Source organism: Chelonia mydas, chromosome 2 (genome assembly GCF_015237465.2).
Source record: "Chelonia mydas isolate rCheMyd1 chromosome 2, rCheMyd1.pri.v2, whole genome shotgun sequence".
Classification (NCBI taxonomy): domain Eukaryota; kingdom Metazoa; phylum Chordata; order Testudines; family Cheloniidae; genus Chelonia; species Chelonia mydas.
This window is the reverse complement of record NC_057850.1, coordinates 233,614,343-233,635,273: the sequence shown is the minus strand read 5'-3', so window position 1 is coordinate 233,635,273 and position 20,931 is coordinate 233,614,343. Positions and strand designations below refer to the sequence as shown.

General features: G+C 40.8%; 1 protein-coding gene across 1 annotated transcript in view; it reads left to right on the top strand.

Annotated features, from left to right (window-relative positions):
- The window catches only part of NRP1 (neuropilin 1), a 133,008-nt gene that overhangs the window by 58,740 nt on the left and 53,337 nt on the right, over window positions 1-20,931 (top strand). Inside the window, 3 exon segments of the mRNA XM_037890966.2 lie at window positions 1,093-1,320; window positions 10,270-10,425; window positions 14,471-14,637. Of these exon segments, the coding sequence (XP_037746894.1) occupies window positions 1,093-1,320; window positions 10,270-10,425; window positions 14,471-14,637 (551 nt within the window).

Sequence of the window (20,931 nt, the reverse complement as noted above, 5' to 3'; positions counted from 1 at the left end):
CACTTAGAGATTGATAAGCCTAAAAGAGAACTGGCTGTTTTAATACCAACAGTTGAGGCTCATGCACTAAGATCCAGATGTCTCATGTTTGGTCTCGATTGCCCACAACTCATCCAGGGGTACCAGCAGTACATTAATGTGGTGAGAAAGTTGTGTAGGCAGTGCCTGAATCCCACTCTCAACACACCTGCGGAGCTGGAATCCCGTGGAAGGGTTTCTATGGGATATGAGGAATGGAGAAATATGGCCTGCCAGCAAGAGACCAGATAAGGATTTTGTCCCCTACATTCATGAAGGCAGATGTAGTGATCTGGCCTTTTATATTCACCCCATTGTCATGCTTTGCTCAACCAACAACAGTTTTTGGAACACCAAATTAAGCCAAGACTAGTACTTTGGGGAAGGTTAATGTGTCAACATTGATATTAGGTGACTTCTAGCAACACTGCCCATAATCACACAGTTTATCATGCCTTCACTAACAGCAACACTTTACTGGTGCACCTGTGTCAACACCACTCAGAATGAGTCACTCACCCTTGGTACATATACGAATTACCTTTCACATTTAGTTTGTCAAAGAGGCATAGGTCACATCTGGCAGAGTTACTGAGTCACTGCTCTAGGAATCTGAAACCACTACTCCCTCTACTGAATTCACTCACCCGCTTTTGTAAAACATTCTATTTCACCAATAAAAGGCTGTCAACCTTAAGATTTAAAGATTTAAGCTTGAAGGGGCTATAATTATTTCTCTGGGGCTCTGTTGAGATTTCTGCAGCTTACTCTTTCATTGTTCCCATATGACTTCGTATTTGTCATAATTTTTTTTCTAGAGCTGGCACAAGTTTTCATATTGCTCTGCACAGATTGAAAATTGGAGATCACACAATAAATGTGAATTACATTTTAATACCTGACTATCAATAATAGGAACAAGCTGGCTGGATGATTAATACAGTGATTAAAATGAGGTGTTTCATTGAAAAGCCACTTTGCTGTTAGAAAGACAAAATGACCTAATTTGTTTTCTAGTTAACCAGCTTGCTTTGTAAGATAGTGCTAAGTTAAGTATTTTTCTTCGTCACACAGGACCTGAATGTTCCAGAAACTTTACTTCACCAAGTGGAGTGATAAAATCTCCAGGATTCCCTGAAAAATATCCCAATAGCCTTGAATGCACATACATTGTCTTTGCACCAAAGATGTCAGAGATTATACTGGAATTTGAAAGCTTCGAACTAGAACCTGATTCAAATCCTCCTGGAGGAGTGTTCTGTCGGTATGACCGACTGGAAATCTGGGATGGATTCCCCGAGGGTAAGAGAAAAATGAGCTGCAGTATATAGAATCATTACTCCACAGTGAGCTCCAGAAGGCGCATTGTCATATTTTCAAATATTGTATTACGGAGGGTCTTCATTTGAGTTAAACAAAATGAGTTGAATTTAAGGGGTGGGGAAATACATTTTAATTGCACACAATACAGCACATAACTAGCACAAAACAGTGTGCATGGTGTTTTACAAACTGTCCTTAATGTCAAATAATTGGTTTAGGGTCATATTCTGCCCTCAGATACAACATGAGGAGTAATGGTCTCAAGTTGCAGTGGGGGAGGTTTAGGTTGGATATTAGGAAAAACTTTTTCACGAAGGAGGGTGGTGAAGCACTGGAATGCATTACCTAGGGAGGTGGTGGAATCTCCTTCCTTAGAAGTTTTTAAGGTCAGGCTTGACAAAGCCCTGGCTGGGATGATTTAGTTGGGGATTGGTCCTGTTTGAGCTGGGGTTGGACTAGATGACCTCCTGAGGTCCCTTCCAACCCTGATATTCTATGATTCTATGATTCTATGCAACTCCCATTAATTTCACCAAAGGCAGAACTGGGCCTTCTATGCTAAAATAATTGAGACACTTATTGTGCACCCAAACTTTGAGCACTAATTCAGAGGGTACATGAGTATTATATGATGATACCCTGCAGTTTGCTGCTGCTGTTGCCTTGAGTTTACTGGAGTTTAACATCAAGTTTCCCTTAGGTTGAGCACTTCCCCTTAGGGTGCACACATCAGAACTTGACAGTCCTGAGGAATCATACAAGCAGTAATGTGCAACCAACTGTTCTTGATGCCTTTTACAAGCTTTTTGTGTGTGCCATGAGCATCTAAAGAGAAGCATCTTTCAGTTGTCCTTTTGCCTCTGTATTTTCTAACTTAAAGCCAAATACTCCAGCATGGAACTTGTCTCACTGTATAATGCAGTAACAAGAGCTATTGCCCTTTTCTATTGGTGTGATACCCTGCTTTGAAGGATGTTTTCTCTGAGTTTATGAACAGTAGCAAGTACATGTTTGACAAACCATTAATACTGTACAGCATCCGATGAAGTGAGCTGTAGCTCACGAAAGCTCATGCTCAAATAAATTGGTTAGTCTCTAAGGTGCCACAAGTACTCCTTTTCTTTTTGCGAATACAGACTAACACGGCTGTTACTCTGAAACCAGTAATAACATTTTGCGTTAATGGAAACATTTAACATTTGAAACCCACTTTAGTAACAAGTTTAAGGATGTGTGGTTCTCCAGACAGATCTATTTTTCACCACAACTGGGTTTACACATTTGGGAAACAGTGCTATTTTCATAAAAGCTTTTGTTCCCGCTACAGCAAATGTATCTGTTTTTTAATGTGTGTTTGTATATTTCCTCTTGGTTTTGGGTGTAATAGGTTTATCACGGTTCTCTTAAACACTTTCCAGTAAGTATCAAGGGAAGAGTCAAAAGAGTAGCTGACAGACTATTCAATATTTAATTCCTTAGTTGGGAAAACAGAATTGTAACAATATTATAACAATGTCTGGAACAGTTAATAATGGGCGTATTTGCATATAGCCCAAATCTTTCCAGTCTAAATTCCTGTAGAATTTTAATTTAAACTGACATGCAAAAAGAAGATCCAATCAACCAACTTATGTGGAATATTTTCAGAAAGAAACACATTATTATTAGTGTTAAGGGGTTTTCAAAGTGATAATTTTCTGGTTGAAGAAAATGATTGAGCCAAATTGAAGAACAATTAACAACAAGTGTTATCAGCCTTCCAGTTTACCCATGGTTCAAAATGTCTCCTCACATACATTCGGTTGAGGGCTGTGATAGTTTTAGGAACTTATTTGAAATATCATTCATAGACAGATGATTCTTCAGCCAGCAGAGTTTATCCTCCTTTCTTTCACAAAATATGTATAAAGGCTGAAGCTATTTTTGCTATTAAAATTATTATTTATGATTTATTTGTACTGCAGTACATTTTAGAAACCCTGGTAAGATCCCATTGTTCCAGGCTGTGTACAATTGCGTGGTAACAAAACAATCTCTGCCTCCAAATGTCTAGGTAAATGACAAGACTCTGCAGACAGATGAGAACAAACGCACAAGAGTCGATTTATGTGGTATTTTAACATAGGTATTATCTGAAAAAGATGTTTGGGAAAACACAGTAATTACAGTTGTATGCACCTAACCCCAGCCCTTCAGCAACATATGTATGGTTTGTTTTGCATATGATAGCAAAGGTTTTAAAGTGGGTTAAGATACATTTTTAATGGAATTTTATGGGGCAGTTTTGTGGGAAATATTATGGGAAATATGTGTAGCTGCAGCCATAGTTACAGGTTTAAGTAGGCAGCTGCCTAGGACATGATGCATAAGAGGACATCAGACTAGAACTGGGACAGTTTATGGCACTAAAGCCGGGTGGGAACTGGATTTTCCATTTTGCAGGAAATTCCAGGATTATATTTTTCCCCCCACTTTGAAAGGGAACTATTTGAAATTTCCCATCAAATGAAATTTCAAAAGAAAATTTGTTTTGGGTCAATCAAAATATTTGGATAAAATCCCAGTGCTTCACTATAATATCAGTGTAGTACAGTATAGTATAAAAAAGTATGCCATCATAAAGAATTGAAATGAAAAATTGTTTCAAAATAGAAAATTGAAATGATCTATTCTAAAAAGATCAAACAGAACATTTTGACCATAACAGAATGCTCTATTCCGATTTTTTTTTCAAAATAAAGTGTCATCAAATTGACATGCCTGTGAAACATTTCACTTTTGATGAATTGGTATTTTCCAGTGGAAAAACCTTCCGTTGGAAAATTTCTGACCAGCTTTAATGCTCACTCTTAAACAATCTAGTCTCAAAGTGGAGTTTCAGACCAGCTGCACTTCTATACCCCTGCAGCAGCTTGATCCTGGCAGATGATGAGCATTCTGCAGGTGCTGATCTGACCTCAATCCTGCAAAGCAATTAAGCATGTGCTTATCTTTAAGCATGGGAGTGACTTCACTGACTTCAAAGGGATTTCACTGGGGAAGCTTATGTGTTTACATTTAAGCATGAGTTGTAAGTGCCTTGCTGGGAACAAGGCCAGAATGCTCAGCACCCTGCAGGATAGCACTGTTTCTGCAGAACTGTGTGTGTTGGGCATCTTTTGGTCTCAGGTGCTCCTCTCTTTAACACAGCAGCAGTGGGTGCAAACTATTCTGGAGAATATCTGGAAACTAAAGTCAACCCTTGCAAATGACTGAAGAGACTCAGGGCCATCTTTTTGAAGGAGGAAGTGACCCAGGGCACTGAGTGGGTTAGTGTGAGCAGGGGAGCTAAAGAGCAGTGAGTCAGTATGTGATTTTGTGTTGGTGTCTTTGCCTAGGGCACAAATGTACCTAAGCCAAGCCCTGGCTAAGAGCAATCAATTGATGACTTCTAACAAAAACAGTTCCCTCAAAACCATGAAGAGCTGAGGGCATGAACTGCACATATTCATCATTCAGATTTTTTTTGAACCTTTATGGATTGTCTTCTAGAAGGTCAAAAGCAATTTAAAGAAGTTTACATATGTTTAGAGAACCACAGGCTAAGAATTACAGCTCTGGTCAATACCACACGTGTGTGCCCTAAATTATAGAACTAAAAACACTTTGCTATCATTCACATCAGTGCAAATGAAGGATGCCATTAATCTAGCTGCCTTTTTGTTGTTGTTATTGTGGTTACACTCTATACTGGTGATAACCTTTTAAGGAATAGTATGTAACGCCTTATATTTGACTATTGCATGTGCTAGGACAGGTGTTCCTTTTTCAAATACCATTAAGCACCCTAAACACTAAATTATATGAAAATGTTTAGACAATAAAAAACCCGACTATCCTGTGAAATACTTTATATTAGGCTGTCAAGTGATTTTAAAAACTTAATTACAATTAATTGTGCGATTAATCATGCTGCTAAACAATAATAGAATACCATTTATTTAAATATTTTTGGATGTTTTCTACATTTTCAAATATATTTATTTCAATTACAACACAGAATACAAAGTATACAGTGCTCACTTTATATTTATTTTTATTACAAATATTTGCACTGTAAAAAATAAAAGAAATAGTATTTTTCAATTCACCTCATACAAGTACTGTAGTGCAATCTCTATCATGACAGTTGTAGAATTATGTATAAAAATAACTTCATTCAAAAATAAAACAATGTAAAACTTTAGAGCCTACAAGTGCACTCAGTCCTACTTCTTGTTCAGCCAATCGCTCAGACAAATAAGTTTGTTTACATCTGCAGGAGATAATGCTGCCCGCTTCTTGTTTACAATGTCACCTGAAAGTGACAGCAGACATTCACTTGGTACTGTTGTAGCCAGTGTTGCAAGATATTTATGTGCCAGATGTGCTAAAGATTCATATGTCTCTTCATGCTTTAACCACCATTCCAGAGGACATGCGTCCATGCTGATGACAGATTCTGCTCAATAACAACCCAAAGCAGTGCAGACTGTTCCATGTGCATTTTCATCATCTGAGTCAGATGCCACCAGCAGAAAGTTGATTTTCTGTTTTGGTGGTTCAGGTTCTATAGTATCCGCATCAGAGTGTTGCTATTTTAAGACATCTGAAAGCATGCTCCACACCTCCTCCTGCTCAGATTTTGGAAGGCACTTCACATTCTTAAACCTTGGGTTGAGTGCTGTAGCTATCTTTAGAAATCTCACATTGATACCTTCTTAAAACAAACAGCATGTGTTGGGTCATCATCCGAGGCTGCTATAACATGAAATATATGGCAGAATGCAGTTAAAACAGAGCAGGAGTCATACAATTCACCCCCATGGAGTTCAGTCACAAATTTAATTAACACATTTTTTTACCAAGTGTACTCAACATAGAAGCATGTCCTCTGGAATGGTGGCCAAACCATGAAGGGGCATATGAACGTTTAGCATATCTGGCATGTAAATACCTTGCAATGTTGGCTATAAAAGTGCTATGGGAATGCCTGTTCTCACTTTCAGGTGACATTGTAAATAAGACGTGGTCAGCATTATCTCCTGTAAATGTAAACAAACTTGTTCGTCCTAGCGAACAGCTGAACAAGAAGTAGAACTGAGTTGACTTGTAGGTTTTAAAGTTTTACATTGTTTTGTTTTTGAGTGCAGTTATGTAACAAAAAAAAATCTGTATTTGTAAGCTGCACTTTCATAATAAAGAGATTGCACTACAATATTTGTATGAGGAGAATTTAAAAATACTACTTTTATCATTTTTACAGTGCAAATATTTGTAATAAAAAATAAATATAAAGTGAGCACTGTATACTTTGTATACTATGTTGTAATTAAAATCAATATATTTGAAAATGTAGAAAAAATCCAAAAATATGTAATAAATTTCAATTTATTGTTTAACTGCGATTAAAACTGCCATTAACTGCAATTAATTTTTTTTATCACGATTAATTTTTTGAGTTAATCACATGAATTAACTGCGATTAATTGACAGCCCTACTTTATATGCCATACAGTATACTTTAAAAAGCAGATTTTAATGTTCTTTAAGGTGGCTAATTAATTTACACTTTAAAATAGTATTTTAAGATGGCTATCACTGACACATTTTTCCAGTGGATTTAAGCAAGATATGAATTTGGCCTCTTGGGCCAATGTGAAAGGCAACCATAAAGTATGCAACATTGAGATGAGCCTGATGGCCTCAGGGGAAAATAGTTCAGCTCAACATCTCTTCTGTGGCTTCATCTGTACAGAGGGAAAAAGGAAGCACAACTAGGAATAGACATTCTAGTGAGTGTGTTAAACTAGGCATGCACTGTGAATGCTGAACCCCTGACATGTACATACTCAGAACATCTAGCTTTAAATTGGACTGGGCAGAACCAGTGTCTGCATTTTAGGATGGTTCTGCAAAATAATGTTTTGCTGCCCCTCCAACCCTTTAGCCTAAATGTAATGAATTCCTTTCCACTATGATCATACCAGTCCCATGCAGACTAGCTGAGAAAGAAGGCAGGAATCTCAAGGACAGATAGGGCACTGGCAACCAAGTGGGTAAATCCAGGGAGGGCTTGCACAGATGCCTCTGCTCTGTTGGCAATGTCAAAACTGGCCTCTGTTGAGTTTAGTTCAATTCCAAGGGTGTATCTACACTTCAAACTGGGGATGTGATTCCCAGTTTGAGAAGACATATTCACACCAACTGTGATTGAGCTACGGCTCTAAAAATTAGATTGTAGCTATGGCAGTGTGAGTGACAGGAGGGGCTAGCCACCCTGAGTACATGCCTCTGGTCTCAAATGGGTACATACTTGGGGCAGCTAGCCCTTTCCAAGGCTCATGCAGGCACAGGTACTCTATTTTTAGTGCCCTCTCTTGATCAGAGTATGTGTCTTTGATCTGGGAATAACACCACCAGCTCAAAGTGTAGACATACCCCAAGTGATACACATTTGGACCAGATCCTCATGTGGGGTGCTAACAAAATTACATGAATCCTTATTGCTGTAGGCTACAAACAGATTTCTAGGCCTAATCTCCAGCAGGCTATCGTTCTAGCATCAGCAGTCCAGAATTCAGATGCATTCTTATGTCTGGATTTTGGGAGAGCATTCTCTGTGTTCAAATGTATGTATTCCTTTGCCACATACATCATAAGTGAGAATTTGCCTACTCTCTCCTGAATGGGAAGTATTAGTAGGACACTACAAGAAATAGAGACACATTCCATCTAAATAAGCAATGATATTGTCTCTTTGGCTTATTGTTCAAGCTGTTTTCTCCACAGTACATTATTTGTTGTGGTGACTCTTTATACATTATTAAGTAATTTATTCTCATGCTGAAGTCTGCAAGACTTAAATGGGAAAAAAGCCCTCAAAGTATGGTAGATATTTATATAGGAAGAATAAGAACCTCTATTTAATCTAGTTCTGCTAGGATCAATATTGCATTAGTTCAGTGTGTTAAGGCTTACATGTTGTGTAAGAAAATTCAGTACCTCTTTGTATCATGTTTTGCAATGCTTTTGGCTCCTGAATCTACAGAGCTAGCAAAGAGAATAGCACTGTGATATCTAGAGGCAATATTCAGAAGAATGAAATGCAGAATTAACAAGTATGTTTTAAAAATTATAAGCCAGTGAGTCACGGTGAATCTTAAAGTATGAGTCTACTTTAAACAAAGTTCTCTTCTGTTTGCCATTTCAAAGGGTCCTTCCCTGCAGGAAATGGGGGAGGGGAACTCTGAGTGCCATAACATGGAGGCCACATCTCTCCTGTTCTCTTGTAGTCTTCAGCAAAGTCAGTGGCTACAATGATCAAAGGCCATAGTGGGAAGGAGCAGGGTCACAGCTGTTTGCCCATCCTAGTAAAAAAAGACAATAAAGGGTCAAGCTGTATTCAGACTGAAGAGATTTTGTTTTTTAAAGAGTAGCACTGCTAGTGCTCTAGAAGAACAGCTTTTTCGTTTCAAATAATAAGATCATAAGTGGTTTCATGGTTTCCAGGGCAGGAAAGAATTCAATTTATGTCCTCTGCAGCATGTTCCATTACATCCATACATCCAGAGCAGCCATGGTGAAAAAAGGGTCTGAGTTGGCTGGTGACTATTATTTTAAATGTGATGGCATTGCAAAGGCAACTGGAAGCTGATTCTACAAGAGACTGTGGCCAGAAGATAGAGAAAAAAAAACAAACCCTACATTGGCAGAAGGGGCTACATCATCTAAGCTGCTTCCTTCTGGCAGCAATGGCCTAGTAGAGAAGCGTGGCTGGCAGTGAAGGTTATTCCAAGTGGAAACTGTTTTATTTGCTGGCAAAGCCCAGTAAGTTTCTAGAGAAATTATGTTAGCTGATGCTTTTCCTTGCATATTTAATAATTAAGCTTCGTAAACATTTTAAGTTTTAAACTGAAAACTAACCAGATTTCCAACAATGATGATGCTGGGCAGTGTGTTAATTTAGTTCTGGAAGGCTGAAGGTGTGGGTTTTGTGGCCTGCCAGTATTATAGGTAAGTTTTTGCAGAGTATCTAGTACTCTATTCAATGTTTGCTAGCAGAGATTTATCACTATTCAGCAGTTTATGGCTCTATCCAAGAGGGATGCACAAGTACAGGAAGGCCTTATATATTGGCTGTGCGGTAGCCAGATTAGTCAAGGGGGGAAATCGTCACACTTGCACAAGCCAAGCAGGAAAATATCAGGATTTGTTTTTTAACTTTCAAACTGTAATGAATATCTCTAAGGAATTCAAAAGCAAGAGGTGGGGGAAAAGTTCATACTTCATTTTTTTTTTTTGCCAGTGTCTGAGTGAAGGGAAGAAAAGAGCTGCTAGAATCTGCTCAAATAGGAAGAGACTCATTGATCACTATGTAATGGCAAGAGAAAAAACATTTTTCTAAATTTGCTGAAAAACTAATGACAGGTTGCCTGCAAAACTTGGGCAGTAAGTGCCTGATTCTGCAAGGTGGTGAGTGGACTCAGTGCCCTTTATTTTAGGAAAAATTCACATTGTTCAGCACCTTGTAGGCTGGGTTTGCAGACTAGGTCACTCAGAGCCCCTTATTATCAATAGGTGCTTTAATCACATGTCAATACTTCTGCTTCTTTGTGCATGTAATTTTGTACATCATTGCCCATGACGGACCACTTTAAAAACTGTACCTTTTGAAAAATCTAGCCCTATATTTAGCTTTATCTGTTATCTGGAACATTGTTCCAGTGAGATTATTATGGCAGGATGAGCAATTTACTGTTCATTACTAAGCTATTGAGGAGACAGTAATTTTAAACTGTTGCAGGGACTCCCTATTTCCTGCTGAGGGATCTCTTCGGTGGGCTATTGTATTGACCCTTATTGTTGTAGGAGAAAGGTAGTGAACTGTTATGCTTTGTTTCTTTTCAGTTGGCCCCCACATAGGACGTTATTGTGGACAGAACACACCAGGCCGAGTGCGCTCTTCAACTGGAATCCTTTCAATGGTTTTTTATACCGACAGTGCGATAGCAAAAGAGGGATTCTCAGCAAACTACAGCATCTTACAGAACAGTGTCTCAGAAGGTCAGTGTTTATCTATCCTGCAGGGCTTTGTGGTAAATATTCTGTTATGTCTTCTTGCACAATGTATGCCCTATGAAACATTAAAGAAGCCTTACATAATAAGGATGTTGGGATTTTTTGTTTTGTTTTTAAGCAGGTAACCTTTGAATATCAATGTGAGGAGAAGACACTTCCTCATGGTTTTATTTTTTAATAAAGTCAGGAAGGCAGAAGAATTGTTATAAATAACTAAGATGGAAGAGTAAACCTGGGACTGATGAGCAGTGGAAGCATTGCACTGAAACAATGAAATATGAACAAGGCTTGCACCCTTCAAAAACTCATATTCTTCTTTTGTTACAAGAAGGAGTGGGCTTTGATGATCAAGTTCCTAGGTGAAAAGGACTGATTTACCATACATTGCCTTCCTCAAACCATATCAAAAGAAATCTTTTGCATTATTCTGAAACCTGTAACAGATTTCTCTCCCAAATGTCAATCTCAAATCTCTTCAGTGCTTACCCTCACAACACAGCCTGAAATGTTTAATGGAGGCCTCACATTACACCACAGCATTGTAGACTTCCTTGTTTGGTTTGAACTTAAAACAAAGGGACCTCTTAGGTTTCAGGCCTTTTCAAATCAAACCTCTCCTCTTTGTCCCAGCTAATGACGTCCAAACATTCACCCAGAATGAATGTAACACTTCCTCAAAGATGAATGAAGAGTTACCTTGCATAGGGTGAAATTCTCTCCCTTCTGAATGTGAAATCTAAGTAAATGGACTAGAAGCCAACCCAACCTGCAGGGAGGATATAAAGCACCCTACTCCACCCCTTAGACTGGAGCTGTGGCTTCTATCCCTGTACACGCTGAATGTGGGATATTCTGGCCACTTGGTGTATGTTGTTTTAGATTCATTGGCCTCTTACTAAGGTGCAGGAGATGTATCATATCCCTGTGCCCCTGCTCCACAGCCACCTTTGTTCTGTTTATGGAACCACTGTTTTGGAACCTTCTACTATCGTGGGTTAATTTTACCCTTAAAATACAGTGCAGTCAAAATGTTAGGGCTTGTCTATACTTAAAACGCTGCAGCAGCATAGCTACACTACCTTAGTGCTTCAGTGGAGACATTAGCTACACCGACAGGTGGTCTTCTCCTGTCAACGTAAGTACTCCACTCTATGAGAGGTGGTAATTAGGTCGATGGGAGAATTCTCCCATCACCATAGCATTGTTGACTCTGGGGGTTAGTTTAACTGTGTTGCTCAGGGATGTGGACTTTTCATATCCCTGAGCAATGTAGTTAAACCAACCTAACTGCCTAGCATGGACCAGGCCTAAGTATATGTATATATATGTACATTTGTTCACAGTGAAATAGTGAAACCTATTTTTACTGACCACACAAGCAGATTTCTTGTTTAATCCATGCTAATAGGGTGTGTCTTTGTTCCCTCTAGTGGCTAAACCACATATAGAGTCTGCTACTGGCTACTCGCTCCTTTACCTCAAACAGTCATTACTGCTGTCAGCTGAAATTCCAGGGGCTCCCATAAAGTACTGTGGTCAGGGTCGGGTTAATTTTTTGTGGGCCTGGTGACAAACATATTTGTGGGCCCCCATGGGGCATGGTGCTGGGGGGCGGGGTGGTGTCCTTGGAGCGAGGAGCTGGCCAGTGGTAATGGGGCACAGTGTGGCGGGGATGGCCCCGCTCCATCCATCCCAGTGCATGGGCACTGTTTACAAACCAGCAGCAGCTGCCAGATGCACACTGGCCTGCCCCGTCCCCTTGGGGTGGGCCCACGCCGTACACCACACCACCCCCCTCAACCGAGAGACACCCACCCCACAGACTCCTATGCCCTGTGTTCCCCAGCTGAAATCCCCTACAGACCCATATGCCCAGCGCCCCCCAGAGCTGCTATGCCAAGTGCCCCCCCGCCTAGAGACCCTACACACACACTCCTCACCACAAATGCATAGCGTCCCATACAGACCCCTCACTGCCCAGACCCTCCAATGCATACACGCCCCTTTGCCCAGAGTCCCCCCGATGCCCCACTTCCCAGTGATCTCCCCACAGCCCCACAATCACAACTGCACAGCATCCCACACAAACCCCCCACTGCCCAGTGCCCCAATACACACAGACTTCCCCCACCCCTCTATGACCAGCACTCCCACACAATTGCCCCCACTGCCCAGGGCCCCAAAACACACATCTCTTCCCCACCCCCTAGAAACCCATGCCCTGCCCCCCCCCCGCCCCAGATGCACTCACCAGCCCCACTGGGAGGTGACCATATCTGCTGTGCTGAGCCAGCAGCATGGCTCGGATTGGTCCAGCCCCTTGAGAGCAACATGGTCAGCCAGGCTGGAGCGGGAGCAGAGCCTGCCCAGGCCAGGCTCTCTCCGGACCCACTTGCCTGGTAGAGCCCAGCCATGCCCCCTCACTCCCGTGCTGCTCCCCCTGACATTGGCTGAGACTTGCCCAGTCTCTGCACCAGTCCCAGGCATCTCAGCCCCGGGGAGGCGCAGAGGGTCCGACAGCTGGTGGACAGCAGAGACCAGTCAGAGCCAGAGCTGCACTGGGGAGTGGAGCAGACCCCCCCCCACCCCAGATGCAACCCCCAAGAGCCTGCCAGGCCCGGCCACACCCACCGGCCCCGCGGCCAGGAGTCCTGCCCATCCCGCATAGCGGAGCCCGGCAGCTGGGTGGCGAGCCCGCTACAGGCAAGCGGGACTTGCTGCCTGGGAGTTACTCACACAGCCAGGCCTGGGTGCTGGACTGCCCTGAGTGAGGGGCCAGATCCAGATGTATGGGTGGGTTAGATAGGTCTATAATGGGCCCCAGTGTGGGCCTGGCGCCACTGGCACCATTGTAAACACTGACTTTGGTGGCTCAGGATTTGGGGAGAATGTGGTATATCATGGGTAGGGTGACCAGGTGTCCGGTTTTCGACCGGAATACCCAGTCAAAAAGGGAGCCGGTGGCTCCAGTCAGCACCGCCGAATGGACTGTTAAAAGTCCAGTCAGCGGCGCTGCGGCACTAAGGCAAGCTAGTCCCTACCTGTCCTGGCTGGCACCGCGCTGTGCCCCGGAAGCAGCCAGCAGGTCTGGCTCCTAGGCGCGGGGGGAGGCCATGGGGCTCCACGCTCTGTCCCTGCCCCGAGCACCAGCTCTGTACTCCCATTGGCCAGTTCCCAGCCAATGGGAGCTGGTGGGGGCAGTGTCTGCGGGCAAGAGTGGCGTGCGGAATGAGTGAGTGTAGTGAGTGGGGGCATGTACCTCACCATGTAAATATGCCTCAATCCTGACTGGAGTAATCTTCTCCATGGGTCAGAGGATAGTTTAGTCCCCATGGCCCATTCAGCCTTTGGGCAGTCTGTAAGGACTACTAACTAGACAGCCAATTAATGCTAAATTGTCATGGTAATGTTTGTGTCTATGGAGATTGGAGGGGAATATCAATTCATGGAATATACAACTAGTTATCAAAGAAATGGTAACTCCTTTTAGTCATTAAACACCTGGGCTGGATTCAAACCTGGTTTGTTTTCCTCAATATCCAGGGTGTGGGAAGAATAGATGGACTTTGTAATAATACATTTTAAAGTATTTTTATACTTGATTCTAATACATTATCAATTGTCATATATTACAAATTTTGATGTGACTTCTGACTTGTTTGCTCCAGTTCTGTGTGTAATTATAGGTTAAGCATACATTGTTTTATGTTATAAATCCATCCACAGAAGTATTTTTCTATCCTAGGAAAGAGAATTTGATTGTCCTGTATTGAAATGGCTACAATGCTGGGCTAAAAATATTTGTACAGCATTATTATTGCAGGAATTGCCATGACAACTCAAGTGACAGCGTTAAGAATGACACTACAAGCCCAGTACTGCCTCAGTGAAAGTTGCTAAAGAATTCAAAGTCACATATAAAAAAAATCTTTAGGTTTTCATATTCAGAACAGGAAAACATGTTCTCATTATCCTGAGACTAAACTGAAATAGCTGACTATAGTAATTATGGTAATTTATTTTTCTTCAGATTTCCAGTGCATGGAACCACTAGGTATGGAATCAGGAGAAATTCACTCTGACCAAATCACTGTCTCCTCCCAGTATAGCACCAACTGGTCTTCAGAAAGGTCCCGGCTAAATTACGCTGAAAATGGATGGACCCCTGGAGAAGATTCCAGTAGAGAATGGATACAGGTAAGAAGACAATACAGAGACAATATTAATAAAACTCTGTGGAGTGCATTCAAGTTGGCAATGGAAAATGTAAAGAATATACAAAATAATACAGTAAAATATTTCTGCATAATGTAAGAACTGTAGCAAGTGAATATCTTACATTCCCTGTTATACACACACAAAAAAGACTGACTCCCGAAGGTATAACAAAGAAAAGGTCAAGAAGATTAATTCTTTTGCTTCCTGCGTCTATTGTTTTTTCAGTCTTCTGGGCACAAATAACAGAGATTTTGGTTTAGTGGAAAAGTCAATATTAGTTTAACATACACTTAAAGTGAAATGGTCCAGTAAACTGAGCATGTGCTATCCCTCTAACTGATAATACTTAGAGTTATGTGATACCATGCTTTAATGGACTAGAATTTCACCTCTAAAGGCCTGAATCCAATTCTAGATTATGTCAGAAATGAAATGAGTTCACTGTTCCCAGTCTTGCCCTTAGTAACTATTCTTCCATATCACAAAACAGAACATTCTTTAGTATGACTGGTAATCTTGTCGCCAAAGAACTATTGATATAAGCCCTGGTCCTGCAAACACTTATGTACCTGAGTACTCTCATTGGGTTCAGTGGGACTACTCATGTTTTAAAGTATTTGCAAGATCAGGTCCATAGTTCGCTGGTCACATCATTCCTGAACAAGTTAGATGTATTCATATTATTGTGGAATAAATTCATTTTAGAAGACTAATACTAATATCACACACACACACACACAAAAATACAAACTTATCTGCATTATTTATTAGAATCTTTTTCACTTCTTGCCTTAATTGTGTTCCAAACTCTCTTGCTGACAGCAACAGCCAGACGTTTCACTTATGTCAGATTAATAATGCTGTATTTAAGGCTTACAGCAGTTTAAATATGTGGAGCTCTCTTTCTGCTTCTGTTGTTTTCCATAGGAAATTACTAACTGACATACAAAAACAATGCATCATTAGCCATCAACAAGAATGTTCACGTTGGTGCTTCCTGTGAGGTTTGCTGTGTGCAAGGAAGCTTAAAAGCATGTTGAGCAGTAGTCAGTAAGGGGAAGCAAGAAAGGAAAATTCTTACATTTCTGATTCTTTGCACACAATGGGACTCTCAAGAGTCCTGCTTAAGAGGCCCAGACATATCCTGAATTGCTGGAAACTTGCTAATTGTAAGTGATGGACTCAGTAATATTGGAATGTGGCAAAAAAGCAGTTGATTCTTATTCCCTTAATTAGCCATAAATAAGAGTTAAAACCCTCCCAATCTTTACCTAAGAAGTAATACGCTTGGTATTAATCAATGCTGCTTGAAATCCATGGAATGTGTGTGGGAAAAGAGTGGAATGCATTAGAATCAAATTTCATGTGTTTCATCTGTTTTTATGGCTGCCTTTCTTTCTTTCTGTCACTTACGCATTTGTTGCTGCATAATCAAAACAAGCAGTTAATCAAATCTAATTCATGTGGCCTATGTACTTTATTCACTTATAGTAACTATAGAGAGAGAGTTTAATCCCTTAACTGAAGAACTAGATCTTTCAGGAAAAAGCTTTTTTTTTTGTTTTGTTTTATTTTTTGATAATAAAAATCTAACGAAATGGACTCAGTCCTAAACTGCTCTAACCTTTATGCTTGGGACAGCTGATGGGGGGGGGGGGAACAATAAGAGGGTGATGGCTTTAAGACACTTTCCATTACCCCGAACCTGGCATAGCCAGGGACAGAAAAAGCTCCAACATAATTTAGCGTGGCCTCAGGCTGCAGCCCACGGCTATGCCAGCCAACAAACTGGTGGAGTGCCGTGTGCTCCATACTGGCACACTGTCAGCTGACCTCTCCCAGGCCCTACCTATACCTGAAGTGGTATAGCCTCAGACAATTTTCCCCATGTGCTAGGGTCTCCAGGGGGACTTATCTCTCTGAAGCAGAATTAATCCTAGAGCCATCTGAGCCAAAACAGCTCCCAATGCAGGGCTGTGTTTTGTTGACACGATTGAGCCCATAACATAAAATCCTGTTTAAAGATTTGTTACAGTACATACGAAAACTCCACTCAACCTGTATGTTGTAGCGGAGCTCTACATTGCAGGTCTCTGCAATTCACCAGAGAGGGGGAATGTGGCTGGGGAAGGAGCATGCAGACAGCACAGATGTACTCACCCAAACTTTGTGGGTCTGTTTCTGATTTACACTAAGGACCCTTTACACCACTCCAGCAGTGTAAAGAGGCCTCAAAATGGGTGTAAATTTGAGGCCCCTTTACATTGCCAGAGTTTTAGTGTAAAGGAGAATCAGGCCCTTGGCGTGAGGTGGGGAGAAGGAGTGGGATGCATCCATTGCTCCCACCTATATTCTGCAGTGGCAGCAGCCACACAAATTGGCAGCCCACAGATTAGCGAGTTGGAGCCGAGGATTCCATGTCCTGGTCCCGCATCCATTTCAGTAGCTGGATTCCTTTTTCATCCCAATTGGCCCAGGAAGTTTGAAATGCAGGAAGAGATAAACGATTGATTTTAAATGATCATATTTATTTATTTAATTACATACTGAGGAACAATGGGCTAGGTGCTTTCCACTAAAATCAGTTGAAGTTGCTGGGTCAGCTGCTCAGCACTTTCAAATATCAGACACCTCAACATGGACTTAGGGACCCATTTGTGAAAATCTTGACTGTTGTGCATTATGATTCAATGTCTTTTGGTAACGCTTGTAATAAACCTGTGCTGCGGGATTTTACCTGAATAAAGCATGGAAATGCTATTTTTCCTTTATATAATGGCCCCAAGAAAGGACATGCATCTGCATGAGAGCTCACAGCTAAACCACCAGCTACATGCTCCTTGCAAAATACTCATAAGTGTTTGGAGAAAGAAAATTCACTTTCTACAAAGGTGCTTATGTGAAAGATCAAAGCTCCTTTGATCTGGTGGAATTATGAGCTGCCTATTTGTGTGAATTCTATGCAAATATTTACTCACACAATACAAAACGAAAAGGTTCCTGTAAGATACTTCAGAAAAGAACTAGGTAAGTTCATGGAGGATAGGTCCATCAATGGGTAATAGCCAGGATGGGCAGGGATGGTGTTTCTAGCCTCTGTTTGCCAGAAGCTGGGAATAGGCGACAGGGGATGGATGACTTGATGATTACCTGTTCTGTTCATTCCCTCTGCGGCACCTGGCATTGGCCACTGTCAGAAGACAGGATAGCGGGCTAGATGGACTTTTGGTCTGACCCAGTATGGCCGTTCTTATACTGACGACACACAGTAGGAACTCTGGGAATCAGAGAACAGCAAAACAGACTGAATGATATATCAGTGTTGAACCTGAAACTAAGTGGAAACCACTTCTCTTATAATACTAGCTGGACAAAAATCCACGGCTTTACGGGACAGATTTTCAAAAATGCATGTATTTATTGATCTATTCACACTTGTAAGGCCCCAATTTATGCATGAACAGTTAGGTGGCTAAGTGGCCATGTCTGCCTTTGAAGGTAGGGGGTGAGGCAGTATCTTTTATTGGACCAATTTCTGTTGATGAGAAAGCTCGAAAATTTGTCTCTCTCACCAACAGAAGCTGGACCAATAAAAGATATCACCTCACCCACCTAGTCTCTCTAATATTCTGGGACTGACACAGCGACAACATCATTTTAAATTCCTGATACACATACGCAAATCAGGTGTATAAATGAGAGGTGTGCAGCTGTACATATACAAAGGTGTTTGAAAATGTAGCCCTAATTATTAATTTCCTTGCTTTGCCATTCTTTGTATGTCGCAAATACCACTAATCTCCTTTCCCTGCTTTCCCCCTCCCTTCAAGGTTAATATTTTTGCTAAAAGAAAAAATTCAGTTCCATATCTGGAGAGGGACATCTAGAGGGCATATGATATGATTGTTTTCCTTGGGGTGTTGATGTCTCTGGGACCATTTCACTGAAGAAAGTTAGCAAAATGGTGGCTGCTTGTAACATTTCATTGAACAAAGATCTGCATGAATTCAAGCTGTGGACATATGATCTATTCTTCAGTGGGAAAACTAGATTCTCCCTTTGTGCCCATAAAATATTTCTAACTAACTCTTAAGCTCAGCTGAACATCAGTTGCATACCCTCCTGTGCTAAATGAATGCTTTCTTTTATTTTTCATTTTGAAATTATATTTCAAAAGCTCAGACAAAAAATCAAAAGCAAAACTACATTACACATAGCTCTTTCTCCACTTCTTGTTATTCTTTTACAAATGTTTAAAATTTGCTGAAATAACATGAACCTAGGGGTGACCATATTGTCTCCAGTGGAATCACCCTGGGCTGAATTTCTTCCAGTGCATTTTAAGTGATGATGTAAATATTTTCTATAAATATACAAATAAAAATGGAAATAAGACATGAAAGGAACACATGACAATGGTTACCAAAAATAAGCCTTAAGTTAGTAACATTCCATTGGACAATTAACTATCTCCTGACCTTAAGCTAAACCTACTTGTTTATTTCACTTACTTGTTTATTTCACTTACTGTTTCACACAGTCAATTTCCATTTTGTAATGAAATAGAATTAAAAAAAATAAAATAAAATAAAATAAAAACAACCCTTTAATTTAATCAAGGGCAAGATACTGCTGTTGAAATGTATGCCAGCGTCCCTTATTAACATATCTTTTCAGGGGGAAAATAGTATAGTGTTTCCATTTCTGTAATCTAAACAACAAACACGTTAATAGGTATCAATTACCAAACAGTTCCAGCTCTTAGAACCAGTGAGAAGGCCAGGGTGAGGGTTCCACATCTGGCTTCAGTGAAATCTGTTCCTGTCTGTGGTATTTAAAATTTAAAGAACTCCTGTTATTGTACAATTGGGAATCCTAGGGGAGTACAATGTTAATGAAATCCATAACATTCAAGGATTTTATGACTGCACTTTCAAAACTTTCCTTTAAAAGGGATGGCTGATTTCTGCCCTAGCACCAGTAATTGGATTTTTACAGAGTACATTTAATGTTCACATTTAGGACCTATAGTTACACTGTGTGTAATGTATCACATGAAATTCTTATATTTAAATGATGTTCCTATCTTGTTTTTGAAGCCCTTGAGCAAAAACCAGGCACTCCTAAACATGACAGGCCTTTACATCTCTGAACCTCTGTAATAGAGCTTAGCCACTTCCCTTCAAGGGGGAACGTAAAAGACTACAGTGCTACAAAAAGAGCATAATACCAGAGAGGGTATGTTAAACAAAAGTCGCTGGAGACCAATGGGTGTGTGTGATTTTGAGATTTGTTGCCCATTACTAGTCTCATTGGTGACCTACACTGTGAATAATTCTCATGCCAATACAGTTTTTCAAGCTCTCTATGGACATTTTTTGGATATGTTTACTGCGGAATATGCAAGTTACTATCAAAATATTCCTTCCAATCTCTGTGGAACTATTATTCCTTCCATACAGCTCAGCAGTGATGTGTGAGGTGTGCATTTTTTCTTCTTTCTGCACGGTCAGGCAATGACATCTGTGGGTGCGTTTCTTATTCCATCCACCTAGCTGGGCAGGAATATCGGTGCAATTTCTTCTTCCCTCCACCTAGCTGGACAGTAGCTCCTTTGCAGTGCAATTCTTCTCTCCTATAACATTTAGCAAGCCCTCTACAAGCAGGTTGCTTGCAGAAAAGGGCACAGCATGTCTATTAACTACACAAGTACTTAGACTGAGCAGCAGGTTTCTGGCCATGGAGCAGGTCCCCTGTTATCCCCCTTTTATCCTCTGGTCTGTCTGTCTAGATTCTTATACCAAACCCATCTCTGTGGCATCTGAGCACCTACTTAGGGTATTCGATAGGCCCGACAGTCCTCAGGAGGATCGGAAGACATGATAAAGTCAGTTTCCCAAGTTTTCTGGGGTTTACATGCCTCTTGTGGGCATGTAAACCTAGGTCTGAAGTAGGGGGGCAAGAACAGACCCCCTTAAATAATACTGAGCCCTCACTAGCCTCCTTTGATTAAGGTATCTGTTGTGTATTTACTGCTAATTTTCTTGTGCAGAGAAAATATATAGATTGATTTTAAACATTCTTGTGTACAGAGTAGTTCAGCAGAATGATAGGGACTTTTGAAATGGAGCTTTCATTCCACATTTGTCTTTATTTCTTTAAATTTGCAGTTATCTATATTCCTATAATATTTATCCCTTTGTAAGTGTGACATAAAAGCATGCAGAACTGATATAAATTGGTGCACAGCAGATTTATTCCTGCAAAAGTTTG